At 33.5% G+C, this 24094-nt stretch overlaps 1 protein-coding gene and 1 pseudogene across 1 annotated transcript; both read left to right on the top strand.

The window, feature by feature from the left end:
- Positions 1–5549: 5549 nt before the first annotated feature.
- On the top strand, positions 5550–7088 carry LOC132030583 (lignin-forming anionic peroxidase-like; annotated as a pseudogene).
- Positions 7089–13915: 6827 nt separating this feature from the next.
- LOC132057393 (pentatricopeptide repeat-containing protein At2g36240) lies at positions 13916–16104 on the top strand. Its single transcript, XM_059449989.1, has one exon. It carries the CDS (start codon positions 13938–13940, stop codon positions 15360–15362), a length of 1425 nt encoding a protein of 474 aa, XP_059305972.1. The 5' UTR covers positions 13916–13937; the 3' UTR covers positions 15363–16104.
- Positions 16105–24094: the final 7990 nt, after the last annotated feature.

The following is a 24094-nucleotide window of genomic DNA, read 5'->3' as shown; positions in this document are numbered from 1 at the left end:
CTAACTAGATTTTTTCTTGTATTTTTTAAAAAGTATTTGTAAAACCCTTTTTTCAAATTATGAGGTTGAAAAGTCTATAGGCGTAAGCTGCCATGGTGTACGGATCCTTTTCACCTTATCCAATTCCAAGTGCAACATGGACAAGTAATTAATTAATACATGCATGAATAATGTTCTTATTTGGGTGTTATGTATAAGTCTAGCTGGAATCGAGTTTAGAACGCTTTTGAATTTAAGGCTTATTCTCCTAAAATGGCAATTGTTCGAATTTAATATAGTGGTCCTTTGACCTTTGACATTTTAGTACCTCCTTTATTTTCAGTTTTATAACTTGAATAGTACTATAATTAGCATATTCAAGTAATATAATATACATAACGACAAGGTAAAAGTACGTAAGGTATTTTATTTCTGAATATTTAATTAAGATGCATGGAGGTAACTCAGCTAAATATTGTCAGTTCAAGTTAAAAATTAAATAAACAATTAGAAGTTGGTCAACACTCACAAGAGTGAAGCTTCAAATTAGTAATTGAAGCAAGTTTATAGTATCTTTTGAAGAAGATGGACTAGGTACTTCAGGAGTTTAGGGTATAATTAATCGTAGAAGTTTCCGATTGAGGGATCACTATTAAACATTGAAACATGAGGATGTTATTTTTAAAGAAAATTCTCTTAATGGGTATATAGTAGTGTCGACGTATGACAAGAGGGATTGCTCAGATGGTAAGCACCCTCCACCTTCAACCCGATAATTGTGGGTTCGAGTCACCAAAGGAGTAAAAAGAGGGTTCGGATCTCCTGGTGAAAGGGGTTAAAAAGAGTAGTTTCTACGCAAGCTTGCTTACACATGGACTAAATAATTTACCCCACTTCTCACCAATGTTATAGATATCTAGTAATAATATAATACTGAAAATTATATTAGACATAAGTGGGAGGATGTCATTATTAGGAGTGAAGCCACCTGTATCCAAGGGGATTTAATTAATTGACATCTCCTTACTAAGAAATTACACCATGCAGATAGGTTAATTAATTTTTTTTATATTATGTATATGCATACTATATGTATTGAATCCCCCTTGAATTGTTCATTATTTTCAATTTATATTATAAATTTGTTTGCAACAAATTTTAAGTGATAGAAATAAACTGCATATCACAAGCAAATATATTAAAACAAAGATTTTATTGATAAAGAATGCGGGTAAAATTCTGTTTATTCCCTTGATTCTTCTCTCCTAATTTTCTCCGTGATTCGAGGGTCGTTAGTAGTGTATTTCTCGAACGTATGAAGACTTCTTGTGATGTATTTGTCTCCAAGAACATCAAGCTGAGCTTTGAGAAAAACAAGATTTGATGCCTTGATCTCTTTATGAATATTTCGGAGTTTGTGCGATATTCAGATGTCTTTTTGAGGGAATATGTGTCCTTTATAAGCCAACTAGGGTTTAGGGTAGAGTAGCCTCCAAGAAACCCTAATGGACCTTAGAGTTTGAAAACGGATTGGACTCATCTTGTAAAATCATATTTAAAATCCGATACAATTTTGGCGTCTACAAAATTCCCTAATGAAAATTCAGACACCGTGACCATTGATTATTATTAAAAAAAAAAAAAACTAAACAAAAGGTCTCTGTAAATATAAGAACTCCGAAGAACCTTTCAAATGTAGGTAGCAAAGGGCACTAGCTTCGGGGCGGATCCGGCTCACCTCCAGTAAGGGATCCGTCCAGTTGCTGCAGTGCTACCCTAAATAAGTTACACGTGTCCTTATAATTTTTTAATGGACCATAATCATTTTGCTAACTCAATAACTAATACAGAGTATTAACTATAGTTACCAATAATTCTCTCTCCTCTCTTCGTTTACCTTTAGCTGCTACCAAGAAACACATCCCAAGCTCCCAAATTTATCTAGAAAACAGAGCAGGTAGATGTAATATTTACTTATGCAAATCAAATAATTGGAACAAATAGGGAGAATCTCAAAGGAAAAATGTTGAATCGGAGTGAGTAGTCTCAATTGAAGAATATAATTATGAATACAATAAGAGAAAAAGAAAACCCAAGAAAAAAATTATGTATTTCATGAGAAACCCCAAATTCTGCATCCAAGTGCATCAACCATTTTTTTTCTTCTCTTTTCAATTTTCATGGCTTCTCTGGGTCCTCTATTTGGCTTTTATAGTTCTAAGAAACTCCAAGTTGAATTTTTTGTACCGAAGAAGTCAACAAAGCTCTGTTGGATCTCCATTTCTGCCAAAACTAAGCTTTAGAGTAGTTGAATACACTCTCCTTGCTAAGATTTTTAAAATGTTTTAAACCCTGTGCATCTTTTAGATTTGTTCTCCTCTTCTTATAGAGAGATATCGGATGAACTGTATTTTCTTTTTTGTGAAAATAGTGATTAAGAAAAGGAGTGATATTGTGTGAGCAGTCTGCATCGTCTTGTTGTTCTACTTTTCGAAGAGATTGCATAGCTAAGGAAAAGGTTTTACTTGCGGTGAGAAGGAAAGATGGAAGTGAGAGATATATGTAACCATAGTTAATATCTGGGTTAGCGAAATGAATCTCGTCCTTTGAACAATTAAAAGGACACGTGTAGCTTATTTCGGGTAGCACCGGAGCAACTGGACGGATCCCCTACTGGAGGGGAGCTGGAGCTGGATCCATTGAGGGCAAGTCAAGAAGTAACACAAAAGCTAGCCATTAATAGCGCGATGGCAGCCAATAGTGACCAAAATGAGCTTTAATTGTATTACGCGTTTGAGACCCTATAAATATTTGGGTCCGGAACAAAAATAACCCAAAAAAAAAGGGTATGAACGAAAATAACCCAGGAAAAAAAACAGGTACAAAAGTACCTTTAACGCATGATTTTCATGCGTTAAAGGACTTAACGGAGACGGACCCGTTAAGTCCTTTAACGCACTATTTTCATGCGTTATTGGACTGTCAATAATTTCAATCCAATAACGCACTATTTTCATGCGTTATTGGATTGTGTTTTTTTTTTTTTTTTTTCTTTCTTTCTTTCTTTCTTTCCTTTTTCCTTTCTTTCACACTTTTTTATCAATTAAGATTAATCGTCTTCAGACTCAAACGTCAACATTTTATATAGAACGATATTTTTTTTGCGTACTATAATGTAGGCTCGATACATCAAGGATACGTAAACGTTTGGATCGTCGTTTTAGGGTTGAAAAGGTGCCGAAGTAAGTTTTGTTTGAAAAAGCTTAGTGTTTTACCTACTTTAGCCATAGATTAATCATGCTTGAGACTCGAAACGTCAACATTTTATATAGAACCGATATTTTTTTAATCGTACTATAATGTAGGCTCGACATCAAGGATACGTAAACGTTTGGATCGTCGTTTTAGGGGTTGAAAAGGTGCCGAAGTAAGTTTTTGTTTGAAAAAACTTAGTGTTTTTTACCTACTTTAGCCATAGATTAATCATCTTCGAGACTCAAACGTCGGCATTTTTATATAAACGATATTTTTTTCGTACTATAATGTAGGCTCGATACATCAAGGATACGTAAACGTTCGGATCGTCGTTTAGGGGTTGAAAAGGTACCCGAAGTAAGTTTTGTTTGAAAAACTTAGTGCTTTTTTTTACCTACTTTAGCCATAGATTAATCACGCCGAGACTCGAAACGTCAACATTTTATATAGAACCGATATTTTTTCTCGCGTACTATAATGTAGGCTCGATACATCAAGGATATCGTGTTCTATATAAAATGTTGACGTTTTGGAGTCTCAAGCATGATTAATCTATGGCTAAAGTAGGTAAAAAACACTAAGTTTTTTTTTCAAACAAAACTTACATTTCGGCACCTTTTCAACCCCTAAAACGACGATCCGAACGTTTACGTATCCTTGATGTATCGAGCCTACATAATAGTACGCGAAAAAAAATATCGAGTTCTATATAAATGTTGACGTTTCGGAGTCTCGAAGCATGATTAATCTATGGCTAAAGTATGTAAAAAACACTAAGTTTTTTCAAACAAAACTTACTTCGGGCACCTTTTCAACCCCTAAATGTATCGAGCCTACATTATAGTACGCAGAAAAAAATATCAGGTTCTATATTAAATGTTGACGTTTTGGAGTCTCGAAGCATGATTAATCTATGGCTAAAGTATGTAAAAAACATTAAGTTTTTTCAAACAAAACTTACTTCGGGCACCTTTTCAACCCCTAATTAAAACGACAATCCGAACGTTTACGTATCCTTGATGTATCGAGCCTACATTATAGTACGTTAAAAGAAAAAATATCGGTGTTATATATAAAATGTTGACGTTTCGGAGTCTCGAAGCATGATTAATCTATGGCTAAAGTAGGTAAAAAACACTAAGTTTTTTCAAACAAAACTTACTTGGGCACCTTTTTCAACCCCTAAAACGACGATCCGAACGTTTACGTATCCTTGATGTATCGAGCCTACATTATAGTACGCGAAAAAAATATCAGGTTCTATATAAAATGTTGACGTTTCGGAGTCTCGAAGCATGATTAATCTATGGCTAAATTATGTAAAAAACACTTAAGTTTTTTCAAAGAAAACTTACTTCGGGCACCTTTTCAACCCCTAAAACGACGATCCGAACGTTTACGTATCCTTGATGTATCGAGCCTACATTATAGTATGCGAGTAAAAAAAAATATCGGGTTCTATATAAAATGTTGACGTTTGAGTCTCGAAGCATGATTAATCTATGGCTAAAGTAGGTAAAAAACACTAAGTTTTTTCAAACAAAACTTACTTCGGGCACCTTTTCAACCCCTAAAACGACGATCCGAACGTTTACGTATCCTTGATGTATCGAGCCTACATTATAGTACGCGAGAAAAAAATATCGGGTTCTATATAAAATGCTGACGTTTCGGAGTCTCGAAGCATGATTAATCTATGGCTAAAGTATGGAAAAAACACTAAGTTTTTTCAAACAAAACTTACTTCGGGCACCTTTTCAACCCCTAAAACGACGATCCGAACGTTTACGTATCCTTGATGTATCGAGCCTACATTATAGTACGCAGAAAAAAATATCAGGTTCTATATAAAATGTTGACGTTTCGGAGTCTCGAAGCATGAATAATCTATGGCTAAAATATGTAAAAAAGTGTGAAAGAAAGGAAAAAGGAAAGAAAGAAAGAAAGAAAGAAAGAAAGAAAAAAAAAAAAAAAAAAAACACAATCCAATAATGCATGAAAATAGTGCGTTATTGGATTGAAATTATTGACAGTCCAATAACGCATGAAAATAGTGCGTTAAAGGACTTAACGGGTCCCTCTCCGTTAAGTCCTTTAACGCATGAAAATCATGCGTTAAAGGTACTTTTGTACCTGTTTTTTTTCCTGGGTTATTTTGGTTCATATCCTTTTTTTTGGGGTTATTTTTGTTCCGGACCCTAAATATTTCAGTGCCAAATTCCGTTGTCAATCACAAAGCAAAAGCAAAAAATAAACATCTATTCTATAATTTCCTGAGTACATCATATCACTATAGTCTATACATATACGTATTCCAAATGAGTATTTCAAACAACTCTTCTGTAGCCATTGCTGCTATATTTTCTATTCTCATGCTCTCTAGCATGCAATGATATGCACAACTTTCATCAACATTCTATGATCGAACTTGTCCTAATGCGCTCAACACGATTAGTATAAGTGTTAGACAAGCAGTGTCACGTGAGCGTCACATGGCTGCATCCCTTATTCGCCTTCATTTTCACGATTGCTTTGTTCAGGTTGGTTAGACATACGTATAGATTTTTGTGTTCTCTATGTATGTACTCATAAAAGATTGAATGGTTTGAATGTGGATGCTAAATTTTTGCTTTAATTCTAGGGTTGTGATGCTTCGACGAGACCCCTATAATTGTTAGTGAACAAACTGCGTTGCCAAATCTTGGGTCAGCTAGAGGTTATGGTGTTATAGAAGCTGCAAAAAGACAGCTTGAGAAAACACGTCCCGGAGTTGTATCATGTGCAGACATACTTAGAGCCCGTTTGGATTGGGCTTATAAATTCTTTATAAAGGTTGTTTTAACACTTTTTTTGAGTGTTTTACCACTAACTTAAAGTTCGCGTTTTGTGCATAAAATAAGCCTAAAAAAATAATTGGATCCGTTTAGCTTAGCTTATCTAAAGCAGTTTATAAGCTGAAAACAGCTTATAAGTTAAAAAAATAAGTTAGCCTACCCCAACTTATTTTTTTTTGGCTAATAAGTTGTTTCCAACTTCTAAGCTGCTTATTTTAAGCTCATCCAAACAGGCTCTTACTGTCGCTGCTAGGGGTGCATCGGCTCTCGTAAGTATTCATCGATCGAATTTCTTTCTTTTCCACATTATAGAAGAAATACTTTTATGATATGTATACAAGGTATTGTTGCATTCTAACTCAACATTATGCTAATAATATTCAGGTTGGTGGTCCATCCTGGACAGTGAAACTCGGAAGAAGAGATTCAACCACCGCAAATCGTGATCTTGCAAATACTGACCTTCCTGATTTTTCTGATCCTCTTCAAAGACTTATTTCTGGCATTGCAAGCGAGGGTCTTAGCACAAGGGATATGGTTGCATTGTCAGGTAAGTGAAAACCGATCACCAAGATTTTCATAGATAGTTGAAGTTCTAACAATAATATTTAAATTCTATTTATTTCAGGAGCTCACTCAATTGGCCAAGCACAATAATGTTTACTTTTCCGTGATAGGATTTATAGCAATGGAACAGACATCGACGTTGGATTTGCAAGAACTAGAAGAGGTCGGTGTCCTCAAGAAGGTCAGAACGGAAACCTAGCTCCACTCGATTTGGTTACACCTAATGTTTTGGACAACAATTACTTTAAGAACTTGATACAAAGAAAAGGTCTTCTTCAATCAGATCAAGTCTTATTCAGTGGAGTATCTACTGATAATATTGTTTCTGAATATAGCAACTCTCCTCGAGCATTTGCCTCTGATTTTGCTGCTGCCATGATTAGATTGGGAGATATCAGTCCCTTAACTGGTCGAAATGGGATCATAAGAACTACTTGTGGCTCTATAAATTGAAACTTTCAAAATCCTAGCTATTACTTGCATTGTATGGCTGCTAAGTGTATTTATATTGATTTGATTCTTTCCCTATGTAGTGTTTTAAGAATGAAATAAAATCTTTGTTATGCTTTAAAAAGGTCAAAATCTCTAACTTATAAGCTCTGTTTTATTAGTTAGAATAGCCTAATCAGTATTGCAAACCCAACTTCTAACTACCTCCCTATCTCCTGGAACAGTGAAAGAGAAAAAACTATTACTATCATAGTAATTAATTAAGAATAAATTTCATAGTACTTGAGCTTGAAATACTTCTTAATTATTTTGGTTAATTTGCTTTTTACCCGATTTTTCTGTAAAACTAACAAGGCAAATATAGCAACACCCAAATCTCCCCCAATTGAGAATATTTTGATATGATTTAAGACTAAAAAGAGGCAGAAACAAATAAATATAATGGTTTCTTTAACTTTAAAGACAGACTTCTAAATAATTAAGCATATTCAATTCTACAGTATTTTCTGGCTATTTCAAAATTCAAATAAACGCTGTGGTTGAACTCCATAGGGGATGGATCAGATAAAACACAAAACTTTAGATACAATTTTGCGCTACTATGTACTTCTACTATTAAACCTATTAAATTCTACTACTAAATACTTGTGAATTTTGAATATTGTATGTACAAGTAACTTGTGAGACGCCATTTTATGAAATAACAATAAATTAATTTATATAAGAAAGCGAGATCAAGTCGCGTACCTGTTAAAGCTCATGGAAGTGCGTTTTAAAAGTGTGGAAATGTATCCTATCACTGTCAAGACGAAGATTCAGTTCGTGGATGGTGCATTTTTTATAATTATGTAATTTTGAAACCAACCTCATGTGGTCGATATTTTCCCCAAAAAAAAAAAAAAAAAAAAAAAAAAAAAAAAAAAAAAAAAAAACTGACCTCGGGGAGGTCAGTTTTTTCCAATTCGACACTTTCAAAAATACTGCTATATGATGAAATTAATAAAGTTCGCTTATAAATAAATATAAATTATTAATAGCTTTGGTATTGACAGATACATTTGTAGATGTTCTTTTAAATTAAACCACACTAAAAAAAAATCAATGAAATTAAATTGTTCTTACTTCAAGTTTTTTTTTCCTTTTCTTTCCTTCCAAAGGATGCATGTAAAATAACTTCTTTTCTTAATTTAATGAACCATTTTATGATATCTACATTGAAATAACTTTTTCATGTTAAACTTTACTATTTTGTCCTAAATTGTATAAGATGTTAATATCCGGTATTTTGCAAAATATTTTAATATTAAAGTAAAATATACACTTCTTACAATTGACTACAATTTCTTTTCAAAAAAATTCGGAATATATACAAAAATTATATTTTATAGTTCCTCTTTTAATATGTAGTAATTTGTTAGATAATTTTTACGTTGAAAGTGTGTGCACGTAAAATTTGATTAATTAACTACCCTACTTTGGAATCCATTTTTCGATTGGGACGAAAAGACTATAACTTACATTTTTAATACTTTTGAAAGTATTTAATAATGATATAAGTTATTTTTGTTTATTTTTTTAATTTAAAACTTAATCCTACCTTAAGTGATATTTTTGTTAGTTACTTTTGTTTGCCAGCACCTACGTCCCAAAATTACATGATGAAATAAAAAAAATATGTTTTAATTGAATGAATAAAAATTTAAAATAGAAAATGATAAATGGTAAATAATATCAATAAATAATAAATATTATTATAAGAATAATATTTTAACTCAATAATTAATCCTATATTAAGATAGAATTTAAATGACATGATAATTTATTACATGTCTATAATAAATTCTTAAGATAAAATATAATTTAAAATAAGTTTAAATAGTACTATTTCACATAAAAGACTCAAATATGTATGATTGTGCTTTGTGGGGGGCCACAACTTTTTCCACGGCGTCATCATTTTTAATGGCATGACAAAAGTCCTTAAAGTTCTTAACATTTATCAAAATGTTTCAAGATTCGCAAAGTAATTATAACTTCAATTAGAGGTAAAAAGAGGTAAAAAATTCATGTGAGGATTACAAAACTTAGAGATCCGCGCTTATGTATAGTAGTAAAGTAATCTAAAGTAATATAAGTTTTTACAGTTCTTTCACTAGACCGATGTCTCTTTCCTTGGCCATTTTTTTTTTAAAGATAAAATATAATTTAAAATAAGTTTAAATAGTACTGTTTCACATAAAAGACTCAAATATATATGAGTGTGCTTTGTGGGGGGCCACAACTTTTTCCACGGCGTCATCATTTTTAATGGCATGACAAAAGTCCTTAAAGTTCTTAACATTTATCAAAATGTTTCAAGATTCGCAAAGTAATTATAACTTCAATTAGAGGTAAAAAGAGATAAAAAATTCATGTGAGGGTTACAAAACTTAGAGATCCGCTCTTATGTATAGTAGTAAAGTAATCTAAAGTAATATAAGTTTTTACGGTTCTTTCACTAGACCGATGTCTCTTTCCTTGGCCATTTTTTTTTCCCACAGGTTTTTTCTCTTGGAGTTGATAGTTAGAGTTGCGGTCCTGGTACTATTTTGTCCATCTATCTTTTCCTCTAAATTTCTGACAATATATTCTCCGGCGAAATCAACTTGTAGTTCACTTCAACTTGAATTTTGTTAGTTATTTTTATAATTGAGTAAACTTGAAAGTAAGTTGGTTCATAGAGATTGAATATCTAAATTAGTTAATGAATTAAAAATTGAATGAAATAGATTTGAGAGAAGTGACGAGAATATAAAGCATTATTTGATGGGATAAGTGGAATATGCGATTTAATAATTGGAAAAGGACCAAATATAACTTGTACTATCGAAAAAGGGCCAAATATACCCTTCGTTATACTTTGGGTTCACATATATTCCTGCCGTTATACTTTGGGTCCAAATATACCACTTCACAATTAAAATTGACCCCAATCCTACGTGGCATTAATATTTTAATAAAATAAATATTATGTGGCATGCCACCTCACTTACAAGCCCAATTTTACCCCTTCCCTCTCCTCCCTATCTCCTTCCACCACACCTACTCCTGTAGTACTACCGTCCTTATGCCTACCACCATTAATTATTGGGAAATTTCTGCTGCCGTAATGTGTTTCCTTGTAAATCTGAAAGCAAAGGGCCTTTGGATTGGACTATTCGTTGGTTCTGCAATACAAGCTACTAGTCGTTCCTTCTACTAGGTTTCACTGATGGGCAAAATATTAATGCCACATGGGATTGGAGTCAACTTTAACCGTGGAGGGGTATATTTGAACTCAAAGTATAACTAAGAAAAAGATATTTGGACCCAAAGTATAACTAAGGGTATATTTGGCCCTTTTTTGATAGTACAGGGTTATATTTGGCCCTTTTCCGTTTAATAATACTGGGTATCTTCTTGTTGTTGTTTGTAATAATACTTAGATTAAAGAATCTTTTCAAACGTGATAATTCACATCCTTACACAATATAAATTTCGACTTTTACGGTCTTAATTTGAATATATTTTGTCTACTTGTATGTACAATGAACGTTTATTTGAATAAGGTATTTAATCCGGCGACAACAAAATAAATACTGGTCGATCAAACATATAAAAATAATCAACGTTCTTAGAAAAAAGATATGACACATGAATGACTCAAAATATTGAGAAGCCTTATTAACAGAATAAATGAATACACCAAATGGAGAAAATCGTAAACGAACTACGCAATATGTTCCTAACTCAGTTGATCGTGTATAATTTCACGCTATAACGGTGACCGAAAGTAGAAAATAGTATTATTAAAGAAATGTCTCTTTCTGTCGGATTTATATTTTGATTATTGTTCTTCGTCGCAGTTTCGGCCCAGATACAATCATCTTGACTCAACAAACAAGTCACTATACGATGATCATGCATAAACTTATACATTATTCTTTCACGTATAATTATTTATTCAAAATTTTATTTTAATAATATTACTCTCTCTGTCCCGTTTATGTGATATTCTTTCATTTTTAATCAATCCAAAAAAGAATGATACATTTCTATACTAAGAAATAATTTACTTAAAATATCCTCTTTTGCACTAAATGAAATGATTTACAATCACACAAATATCTAGGACTTATTTTATATTATAAGTTTCAAAAGTCTTTTTCTCTTTCTTAAACTTTGTGCCTAGTCAAACTACATTACATAAATTATGACCGAGGGAGTAATATTATTTACAAAATTTAAATATGAGTTAAATTTAATAACTAGAGTTCCTAAATATTTGTCGAAAATCAAAGGGATCACTTTTAATAAATTTAAAGGACCAAAATTGTTCATAAGTATATTTAAGGGATCAGTTTGAACTCATCCCCAGACTTAAGGGGCTATATTCCTGAGTCAGAACAATTGTTGCATCAGCTGCTGGAAATTACTCGAAGAAGTCCTCACAAATGGAGATTTTTGAGGTTTTTGGTCACCAACTTTCCAACCTGAATCTTGAAACCATTCAAGGTATTTACATAGTCTCAAAAGTTAATTTTATCCTTTATTTTGTTACCTTTATTATTCCAATTTTGTCACCTTAGATGAAAATTTGTAACTATATTGATTGGGTTTTGCAATCTTGAACTACTGTTTAAAAGATTGGGGATTTCATATAATGGTTTTGATTTTTGCTATTTTGTGGCTATGGGTCCTTTTCTTGATGAATTTAAGGAGTAGGGATTGTATTTAATTTGCTTTCTGGTATTTGGAATAGACTTATCTGATTAATCATCTTGTTTGAAAGAGCAAACTGTTACTAACAAAAAAAGTTTCAACTTTTCCTCACCTTTTTTTTTTTTAAAGGTAATCCTCATTTCAAATTATCTGCTGTTTTTAGTACTCCTTCCGTTTCAATTAGTTTGTCTGGTTTTGACTTGACACGAAGTTTAAGAAAGTGAAGAAGATTTTTTAATCTTGTGGTCTTAAATTAAAGATATATAGAATGTACCGAAATGCCTGGTTGTAAACATGTCATGTGGAAAGTTGGAATTAAAGAGTTACTAAAAGAGAAAAAGACATTCTTTTCTAAATGGACTAAAAAAGAAAGTAAGACAAACAAATTGAAATGGAGGGTTAGCTTTTATGCTACTCCCTCGGGTCTTAAGGATGTATTATTAACTTCGCTTGTGGTGGAGTATAGTTGCTACTTCAACTTCTTGGTTCTTTAATAAAGGTAAAGGAAGAATGTGGAGATTTTCCAGAAATGGTAGTATAGGTTTTGCATATTATTTGACTACTCCTACGTTTTTATGATGGTGGCATCCACACCTCGATTGTTCCACCAGATACTTGTTACCTCCCACCAATATAAGTAGAGTTACCACCAAGGCTTGGCAGATGGGAAGAAACTGCCTCCGTTGTAATATTATTTAACTACTTAAAAAGAAGCAAAAGACGGTTACCTTGAGGTGGAGCAGCATATGATATTTTAATTGGAATGAATCTTCTCTCTTCAATATTTCCATCATAGTGTTTTTTTTTTTTTTACTCTTGCATTTTCAAAACTCTTTTGAAAATCATTTTTCTTTAGCCGAGGGCCTATTAGAAACACCCTCTCTACCCCACAAAGGTAGGGGTAAAGTCTGCGTACACCCTACCCTCCCCAGACCCCACACACTGGGTATGTTGTTGTTGTGTTGTTGTTAAATCTTCTCGTTTGTTTGTCTTCATACTGAAATGAAATGTAATCATACTCAAGTTACCTTTACCTCAAAAAAAAAAAAAATGTAATCATATTCTAAGAGAGCGTTTTACATTGCTTTTCTTCATACTGAAATGAAATGTAATCGATATTTCGTCATACTGAAATGAAATGTAATCATACTCTAAGAGAGCGTTTTACATTGCTTTTCGTTATACTTTGCTGCTCATGAGTGGCAGTTGGATATAAATTGGTTTAACAATTGGTCCTTTGCAAATCTTTCGACGACTTGTGAGGATAATTGGTTTAATGTTATTCTATCTTTTATCAATAGAGCTCAGTTTGACGAAGCAAATTGGACTATTAGAGTGCCTTTAGAAGCTCTTTGTGCTCTTAACAATGTTGATTCTACTCAAGCTTCACACTCCAGTATGCAACTTGAAACTGTGATCTGTGAAATTGAACTGTCACACTGAAACCAGGAAGATAGAGTTATTGGGGTTCTAGTGGCCAATTTAATGATTGAAATCGAGAATTAAGGCACAAAGAAACTGGAAATTAAATGAGGAACAAGCTGATATTATTCACCTACTTAAATATCAGGAACATGTATTTATATACAATGTAAATCTTCCTTCTAACTGGAACTGCAACTCCTAATTGTAACGCTAAGTACTCTGTCGCAACAGATCCTCCTGATTGACTTGTATAATCAGTGTATAATCCCGACTTCTTGTAACTAACTGCTCCATCTCAGCTTCCCAACTAACTTAAATTGAATACAATTTGATTTGGGAATGAATTGAATTTAGATTTTTATTGGGATTGAATTGAATTGTGATTTATAGTTTATAGGTTGAACTAAATGGGCTTGTGATTGGCGTCAAATTGAACTAATATGTGTCAGTTGAGTTGAACTAAATCGTTATTGAAGTTGAATGGAATTGATTTAAATTGTTTGACCATGGTTGAAATTTGAAGTTTCTTCTTAGAGAACTAGCTAAAGTAATTTCTTGATCAAAGTAACTGTTTGTTAGATTGATTTTAGAATGACATACTTTCACATTACAGGGTTTTCGTGAAAATTTAGCTACTGTTGAAACGAGGGAAGATAAATTCAGCCAAGAGACGCAGGACAAAGAGAAATGGGATTTCAGAAATTTCTCAAATCCATTCCAAAATCAACCGCCTCTGATCGAACTTCACTGCTACCTCTTGCGGTGAGAACAATAGATTCTTCATTGTGCACTACCAACAATGTCACCCCTGTTGCCCAAAACCAACTGAATGAACTCATGGAAACCCACCTTAAACCGTCTTTCACAGCCAAAGATTTTCTTTCTTTTCTCAAAAACCGCATCCATTACCACCCTATCCTCACTAACCTTGACTTCTACCTCTTCAACTATGCTGCTTCCGTTGACTCGTTCCGCCATGATCACACCACTTATGAGTGGATGGCCCGCACGCTTGCCACCACCCACCGCCTCCAATATCTTACTACTCTCCTCCAATTTATTTCCTCTAACCCCTGCCCATGTGCTGATGGTATTTTCTCTTGCCCCAAAACTGAACCTATTTACCGTTTTGCCATTAATGCTTATTGCAAAGCTGGTAGATTTGATGATGCGTTGTTAGCTTTTGATACGATGAGGAGATTGATTGACGGGAAGCCTGATGTTGCTGTTTGCAATATAATAATTCATGGATTTGTGAAGTTTAAGCATTTTGATAAGGCTTTGGAGTTTTACCGTAGGATGATTGGAGAACGAGTAAAGCCTGATGTGATTACGTTCAATACTTTGATTTCTGGGTACTGTAAGAACTCACAATTGGGTTTGGCTCTGCAAATGTTTAAGGAGATGAAAACTCATGGATGTGCTCCAAATGTAGTTAGTTTTAATACTTTAATCAAATGGTTTCTATTGGATAGCAAGATTGAGGAGGGGATCGGGATGGCCTATGAGATGACTGAGATGGGATGGGAGATTTCGTCGGTGACTTGTGAGATTTTGGTTGATGGGCTTTGCAGGAAGGGAATGGTGTTAAAAGCGTGCGATTTATTGGTAGACTTTTCAAGGAAAAAGGTGTTGCCAAGAACATTTGATTATTTTGAGTTAGTTGAGAGGCTTTGTAGTGAAGGAAACGTGGCAAGAGCAATGGAATTGGTGAATGAGTTATGGAGGAACGGGGATTCTCCAAGCTTAATCGCTTGTACAACCTTGATTGAAGGTCTAAGGAGAATGAGAAAGATTGACGAAGCATCTGAAATTATGGACAAAATGCTGCAGGAAAGTATGGTTCCGGATAGTGTAACGTTTAATTGTCTACTTACTGACATGTGCAATACAGGAAGAGCGAAGGAAGCAAATAAGATGAGGTTATTGGGTTTAAACAAGGGCTTGGATCCTGATACTGTAACGTATAATATTTTGATATCAGGTTTTAAGAGGGAGGGTAAAAAGAAGGAATCAGAAGCTCTGGTGGAAGAGATGTTGGATTTGGGGTTTATACCTGATATTGCTACTTATAACAGGTTGATTGATGGACAAGCTAAATCAAAAAGTTAACTTTCTTTGCACCTGCTATCTTCGAGTCGATGAAAACTTATATGGTTGCGATTTATCGATCCATGTGGGACATGAAGACAGGCATGTTAGGAAGTACCAATGGAGAAAGTCAATGATTTTCTTTCCCTTTTACTTCCAATCATCTACAAAGAAGATTGCTGAGTTATGAATCGTCTACTTTTTTGAGAGAGTCAACTGAAGAACAGCTTGGAGTTCTCATGGCTTGTGTGGTACAAAAATTTTGTCATTGTTGACTCTTCTAATTCTGCGTTGCAACAGATCATAGCAGATATGCTGCTTATTTCTTAACTACCATGGAGTACAGTGGACTCTGCCGCACACATTGAAGGAAGCTCTGCTGGGACGGACAAAGAAACAACTCAAGAGAATGTGGAGAAAAATATTGATGTGTATCCCATGAGCAGTTTGTCCTGGGAGAAAACACATGTTTTGACACTATGTTGCTCGGGTTCTTAGAAAAGACCGTCAGGTATGTGTTGGATCCTCCAAAAGTTATCCATCCTTGGAGGATCCGACATGGGTATGGTAGCCTTTTTGGTGGATCCGAGAATTCTTTTTCTGGAATAACCTATTAGCCATATGATGTATCCAGTAGGCTCTGTACATGCTAATGTTTATAAGCTGATTTATTGTCAGAGAGGAGGGAAAATGTAATTCGAAATATTGCTACATTAAATGAAGGGAGAACACAAGGAAAATTGTCTATGTTATTGAACCAAGAGATATATGACATCATAACAACGACTTAACAGTAGACAATATTCAGTTTAGAAGAACCATCTGGTTGTTCTGCATTTTGCATCTATGCTCGAATATATCCTTAGTTCGATGAAGTATGAAAGTTTTATTAACCTAATGGTATGGTTTTGTACCAAAATTCCTGTGAAAATAATTGGAAGTTTTTAAATTTAGCAACCTAATAGAATAAGCACTTAAATACAAATACTTATGTTATCATAAGGGTACAAATTGATGTTTGAATAGCCGCATTGCCATTAAGTTAAGGATTCAAGTAAGCCTATCATGCATCATGTTCGAGGATTCAAGTAAGCCTATCATGCGGCATGTTCGATCATGATTTCAACTGATCATTCTTCGCTTGCACTTGGGCCTCGCCATAGATAGATGTTGGTGTTATCCAACAATTTTCCCCTCTCTCCACCTGTGACGTGTAACGTGTTGTTTGTGGGAATTGAACTTATGATTTTGGCCCTAATATCACTTGCTACGGTCAAACACTTTCCATCATGCCAAAAGCTATTAGCTGATTGTAAGGCGTTTGGCTCTGTATATATCATTCATAGGGCATTTGGGTTGGGTGATAACTATCTTCATTCTCTAAGTATGTGTAAAAAAATCAAATTTCCCCTCAAACTTTACCCGGCGGAAACCTCAACCATCGGTCAGTGACTAGTGATTTTAGAAAACTAATACTCCATCCATATCAATTTATGTGATACACTTTCTTATAAATTTATATATTTATAAATAATTTAATTTAAAGCTGTCCCTTCTATCCTTAATGAAATGATTTATAACCACACAAATATATATGACTTGTTTTAGACCACACATTTCAAAAGTCTTACTTTCTTTTTTAAGTTCCGTGACTAGATAAACTGTATCACATAAATTGGGACGGAGTGAGTAGTAGTATTATTCTAACCTTTAAAATATCAACTTCCCATTTTATAATATACTTTTTTTAACTCGATATTCTTTTTTAATTTTTTTTTCCTTTTCACTGGTGGTTAACTTTGTTTTATGTACTTTCTTCAACTTAGGTTTCATTTATTTACATTTATGAATATTTAAATCTGAATTATTCAGACATCAGATTATTAAGTGTACTTTTAATTTTTTAATGGTTTGTGTGATGTTTGGTTTGGTTGATTTTAATGGTTAAAAAAATTAATTAAAAATTTGAACCAGGAACACCTTAACCTCAATGTTAGTAGGCGTTTGGACATGCGACAGCGTTTGGACATGCAATTTCATCTTATGAGATGAAATCTGAGAGGAAATTCTAAATCATCCAAAAAGACATAGTTTGAGTTTCAAATCATGATTTCAAAATTTTAAATGTAAAACTTGACGCATAAGTTTATATTTTATAAAAAATAGATCCATAAGTTAGTAGATATATTTACCAACCATTTATATCAAATATTAAAAAATCTATAAGTTGGTAGTATATGTATAACAAATTTACTCTTACCAACCATGTGTGGGGTTATATTAAAGAGTAGTTACACTACAACTCATATTCAATTTTTCATTTTATTAAATTAAAGTTTGATCAATGAATGTTGTATTTTTTCAGAAAGTTATTCTAGTAACGTATTAATTTTGTTATGAACTCAAAATTTAAAATTTTTTGATGATTTTCACAACTTGTGAAACTTTTATATCTATGACAAAAAATATAATTTAAGAAATTTAAATTACATGTCCAAACGTTATTTGATCTGTTGATTTCAAATCAGGTCCAAAACGGCTCGTGGACCTAAAGGATGTAAAACATGATTTGTGGATAAAATGGGTCTATAAAGGACATTTCTCCTTTTTAAACTTTTTCCCATTAAAACTTAGAAATTTTGTTATGTCCTTATTGTCGCCCAACTGTTTGATAAAATGTCTGTGTGAAAGTTGCTGTAGAAAGACTCCTTTTTTATTCTCCCAGGTCAGAATTTCTCTCTTATAACTAACTCATCAGCTCAGTAGTATGAAGTGAGATTTGTTTCAGGGAGAGTGGTACCTTTTTTTTTTTTTTTTTTTTTTTTTTTTGAACTGACCAAACATTTTATTTATTTATAACCACTACTACTAGTTAGAGATTGCATTAGCATTGATAACATTTAGGTTGCCTAACTTCATTAGATTACTACAAGCATTGGAAGAGATTTTTCTAGTAGTATATAGAATATATAGCTCTTCCATATTAACTAGTACTTGTTTCATTACAAAAGCTGGTGGAATATTTCCAAAAACAGTTGCTGACTTTCTTCTTCTTCTTCAATAGAACCTTGTTGTGCCAAGAGATGTGTGGCCTGATTCCCTTCTCTAAAACAGTGGCGGATCATCGGATTCCCCAACCTCTTCATCCATAACCTGCATTGATAAATAAGATCGTTATATAACGAGACTTAGGCTTCTAACAAGGGTGTTGGGTTATACTTGGGGTGTGTTTAGTATGACGGAAAATGTTTTCCTATTTTCCCTTGTTTGGTTGCACTAAATATCTTGAAATATATTTTCCTCGATATAGGAGAAAATGTTTTCCTTGAAAATTTGGGGAAAACATTTTTCGGATCAATAAAAACACCAATGAATCCCCAACCCCACACCGCACTATCCACCCAACTCCTCTAGCTGCCTACTCCACCCACCCCCAAACCAAAAGTTGCACTCTGAATTCAAATATCCCATAGTGTTTTGCTTTGAATATATGCAAATCTTTCTTAAAATGACATTTTTCAACTTGCACTCCAAACACAAGAAAATAAGTAGGAAAATCACTTATTATCCGAGAACATGTTTTCTTTCCGTGGAAAACATTTTCCGTCATACCAAACATACCTTTGGTGTTAGTTCAGAGTGTAGAGTCAGTGAGGTTCCAAATGAGTATATATTCATGGAATTTGGAAAAAGGTCCATTTGTAGGTATGGCAACGGGACGTGGCGGGGCGGGTGTAAAAGAATTTTTTGAAATTTAGGATTTAGGATAGATTATATTAAATCATTAGATTATATTATTTTCTTCAGTACCATATGAAAACCAGTATTTGGATGTGAATACAACATTTGACCTGAAGCTACATGACTCACGATAATGTACTTTAACTCTTATTTTTAAAAAAAAAAATAAAAAAAAATTCATCTCTTCCTAATTTCTTTTCTGTCTCTTTAGAGTTCATCTAGCTGGGTTTGTTTCTTTTCACATATAAGAATCTCCTCTTTTCACAGCCTTATTATACCTTATCCACGAAATGTTGCTAGCTGATACAATAGTTTTTAATGTACTGTTAAATTATTCTAAATATAAAATGGTGATTTGTAAAACTCTGAAATTTTTGTATATGTCAATAATAAAGTGGGGAAATTTTTTAAGTGGGGTGGGGTGCTGTGGGGCGGGGTGGGGCGGGTTGAGAATAGAAAAAAAAAATGCTATGCGGGGCACTAAGTTGCTTGGACTCGGGTGCGGGTACCCGAAATGGGTACGGATCCGAGTTCGGATTCAGAAAAATCTAAATTTTAAGATTCGGGGTTGGGGATGCGGGAATTTAGCTAAGAAAATTCAAAATTATAAAAAGTAGAGCTATAAATGTTTGAGAAATATTCTATGAAAAACTTACATGTATATTGTAGAATTCAATCTTTCATTCTCCAAGATGGCCATTATTCTTCCATTCTCCTACGAACCCAACAAAATAGTAAGTAAATATTAAAAGTATAATACAATAGAATGGTTTGCGAGCTATTGCACAGAAGCTGGGTTTACCCTGTGCGCACCCGAAGGGTAGCGGCTGCGGGTTCCCATGTCATCAAAAAAAGTATATTACAATAGAACAAATATAATTAAAATAATTAAATGTAAAGTGAAAGAAAAGAACTAACCGTTTATCCAAGAACAAGAATGGCATAACTGTTGAAATAAAGATTGTAACTTGTAATGTTAAAATAAGATCTTACACAAAGTGAAAGTGTGAAAGTAGAAATCCAAAATTTAAGACATAAACAAAGACATTCATTTCATCCACAATTTAGCTATTCATAATTAGTGAATTACATGACTAATCAATAGTTCAATACACCAAGTAGAAATTCATCCTTTTACCACAAAAGGCAAAAACATTTGAACTTAACTAACAAAAACCGACAAAACATAGTCAAGTAACTCAGGTTAACTACTCTTAGGCCCTAGCTTTCCTCCACAACATCTTCAACTTTTTCCAAATCTTCAAATTCTTCTCCAAAGATCACTCCTTCCAATTGTTGATTATCCATTGATAGCTCGGGTAAACCATCAATTGTCTTATCAATATCAAATTGATCTCCACATAAAGTTAAAAAAAAAAGAAAAAAAAAGAATAGATATATTAGAAAGTTCTTATGAAAAGGAAAAAGAGTTATGCAAAATAAATAATTGAGGAAAATGTCAAATTAAAAAAATGTAGACATATCACATATCGAAATCCCAATACTTGCTCGGTTCACTTGTATATTTTTCCTTCTTGCGAGAGAGTAACCGCAGATTATACTGTACACTAACTAAATCTTTGGCTCTGGAAGTTGCTAATTTATTTCTTTTGTTGTTGTGAATCAAATAATAAGTGCTCGATTTCTTTCATCGAGGAAGAAAGCCGGTTGAGTAAAGCGACTTGTAAGCTAAGCTTTGCAAGTGGGTAGGGAGACACCATGATTTTCCTTGCAAGAAGAGATTCTCATCGTCATATCTCTGATCATATGCGGCCCACCAAAATAGCCACCCCATTTCTACAAAATGCTGCTTTTACTTGGGACTTGTGATTAAATTTATCTTTAAAGTATCTTCAAAAAAGCATGTGACCACGATAGGTGAGATTTCTTGATCTTAATTTAAGGAACTGTTCAAAATCCTTTTTCACCATGAAGCCATGATTCATGATAGTATTTTGGAACCAAAGAATGTGTCAAACAATTACTTCTGTTCCACCTAGATACCAGAATATCATGAATTGCATTAAAACGGTTTGATTAACCGGAAATGAGATCCTTCCCCTTCTGCTCAAAGATAATTTTTTTTTTAATTCTCTCAATCATTGTGTCCCACATATCATAAATGAGATGCAATTTCCGACTATCAAGATCGATAACTTAAAGCATATCTGTGGGATCAAGTAAACGAAAAAAGTAATAATGTTTATCAGCGATTTCATCATCCATTATAAAGATTTTATTTAGTACTTTAGCTTAGTCGTTATCACATAATACATCCATTCATCACCATCTTCTGTGTGATTTTACTTTTTGAAACAAGTGGTCATAATAATGTGTGAGACAAATCTCGTTGACAACTTTAAATCGATAAGCACAATTAGAATGCTTTTGAAAAAATTGCAAGTGCCATGTCATGATTCAACAAAGTTCTTAGTGCTACCTTGACCAGTAACTTTAATATCCATTCGCAATTTGCAAAGTGAGTTGAATTTCCCGAAGTTTGGCACATACTTTTCAATGTTAGATTTAAACAATGAACAACACAAGGAGTCCAAAATGTATGAGTAAATGTTTTCTCCACGGTAGAACCGGCATTTTTCATGTTACTTGCGTTATTCGTAATAACTTGAACAATCCGGACCTACATTTTCTATTGCTTCAATAAACAAGTTCGCAATATATCCCCCATATTGTACGGCCCCACTAGAATTGTTTGACTTTAAAAATAATGGGCCTCCACTAGATGATGCCATTATATTTATCAAAGGTCGTCTCTTAATGTCGGACCATCCACCCGAACAAATCGACAACCCTTTCTTTCTCATGTATCTTTAATTGGTTGCAACTTTTTTCTAGCATATTGATCTTTTCTGAGCCAAAAGAGTTCTCAACCTATTATTTGATGGGGAAATATAACCGGGAATAGAATTTTCAGCTAGAAACTGGGAATAATTTTTGAAATAGGGAGATCTTGCAAGATTAAACGATATACCTGATGTGTAAAACATTGAAGATGGAGCATGAACAAGCTGAAAGAAAATTATTCACAGTTTACGCATCAGGTCTATCGTTTAATCTTGCAAGATCTCCCTATTTCAAAAAAAAATTCATAGTTTCTAGCTGAAAATTCTATTCCTGGTTATATTCCTTCGTCATATAATAGGTTGAGAACTCTTTCGGCTTAGAAAAGACTAATATTGCTAGAAAGTTGCAACCAATTAAAGATACATGGAGAAAGAAAGGGTTATCGATTTGTTCGGGTGGATGGTTCGACATTAAGAGACGACCTTTGGTAAATATAACGGCATCATTTAGTGGGGGTCCATTATTTTAAAATTCAATCAATTCTGGTGGGGTCGTACAATTTGGGGATATATTGCTAACTTGTTTATTGAAGCAATAGAAAATGTAGGTCCAGATTGTTCAAGTTATTACGAATAACGCAAGTAACATGAAAAATCTTTGGTTCTACCGTGGAGAAAACATTCTCTCATATATTTTGGACTCCTTGTGTTGTTCATTGTTTAAATCTAGCGTTGAAAAGTATGTGCCAAACTTCGGGAAATTCAACTCACTCTGCAAATTGCGAATGGGTATTAAAGTTACTTGGTCAAGTGAGTAATTTGAAGAACTTTGTTGTGAATCATGACATGGCACTTGCAATTTTTTCAAAAGCATTCTAATTTGTGCTTATTGAAAGTTGTCAAAACAAGATTTGTCTCACACATTATTATGACCACTCGTGTTCAAAAAGTAAAATCGTCATTAGAGAAGATGGTGATGAATGGATGTATTATAGGGGGATAACGGACTAGAAGCTAAAGTACGTGAAATAAAATCTCTTATAATGGATGATGAATGGTGGGATAGCGTTGATTACTTTTTGAAGTTTACGGATCCTATTGTAGATATGCTTAGAAGCGTCGATCTTGATAGTCGGAAATTGCATCTCATTTATGATATGTGGGACACACTGATTGAGAGAGTTAAATTTTTTTATCTTTGAGCAGAAGGGGAAGGATCTCATTTCCGGTTAATCAAACCTTTTTAATGTAATTCTTGTATCTAGGTGGAATAGAAGTAATTGTTTGACACATTCTTTGATTTCAAAATACTATCGTGGCTTCATGGTGAAAAAGGAATTTGAAGGCAACTCCTAATGAAGATCAAGAAATCTCAATGAATAGGGTCACATTGTTTTGAAGATACTTTAAAGATAATGAATTGAAGTAAGTCTCGTTGACGTACGGAGCATTTTGTAGTTGGGTGGGTTATTTTGGTGAGCCTCATGTGATTGAGGTTATGATGTATGAGGATCTTCTTTCTTGGTGGGCAAATCATGGTGTCTCGGCTCCACTCTTGCAAAGCTTAGCTTACAAGTTGCTTACTCAACCGGCTTCTTCCTCTTGTTGTGAAAGAAATTGGAGCACTTATTCTTTGATTCACAACATCAAAAGAAATAAATTAGCAACTTCAAGAGCCAAAGATTTAGTTTTTGTACACTATAATCTGCGGTTACTTTCTCGCAAGAAGGAAAAATATACAACTGGACCGAGCAAGTATTGGGATTTCGTTATGTGATATGTCTACATTTTTTTAATTTGACATTTTCCTCAATTATTTATTTTGTATAACACTTGTTCCTTTTCATGAGAACTTTCTAATATATCTATTTTTTTTTTTTTTGTTACTTTATGTGGAGATCAATTTGATATTGATAAGACAATTGATGGTTTACCCGAGGTATCAATGGATGATCATCAGTTGGAATGAGTGATCTTTGGAGAAGAAGTTGAAGGTGTTGTGGAGGAAAGTTGGGGCCTAAGAGTAGTTAACTTGAGTAATATGTTCTATTGTTTTTGCCTTTTGTGGTAAAAGGATGGGTTTCTACTTGGTGTATTGAACTATTGATTAGTCATGCAATTCGTTAATTATGAATAGATAAATTGTGGATGAAATGACTATATTTGTTTATGTCTTAAATTTTGAATTTCTACTTTCACACTTTCACT

This window comes from Lycium ferocissimum, chromosome 1 (assembly GCF_029784015.1).
Source record: "Lycium ferocissimum isolate CSIRO_LF1 chromosome 1, AGI_CSIRO_Lferr_CH_V1, whole genome shotgun sequence".
In the NCBI taxonomy this organism is placed as follows: Eukaryota; Viridiplantae; Streptophyta; class Magnoliopsida; order Solanales; family Solanaceae; genus Lycium; species Lycium ferocissimum.
The sequence above is the reverse complement of the archived record's forward strand: the minus strand, read 5'-3'. Positions and strand labels throughout refer to the sequence as shown.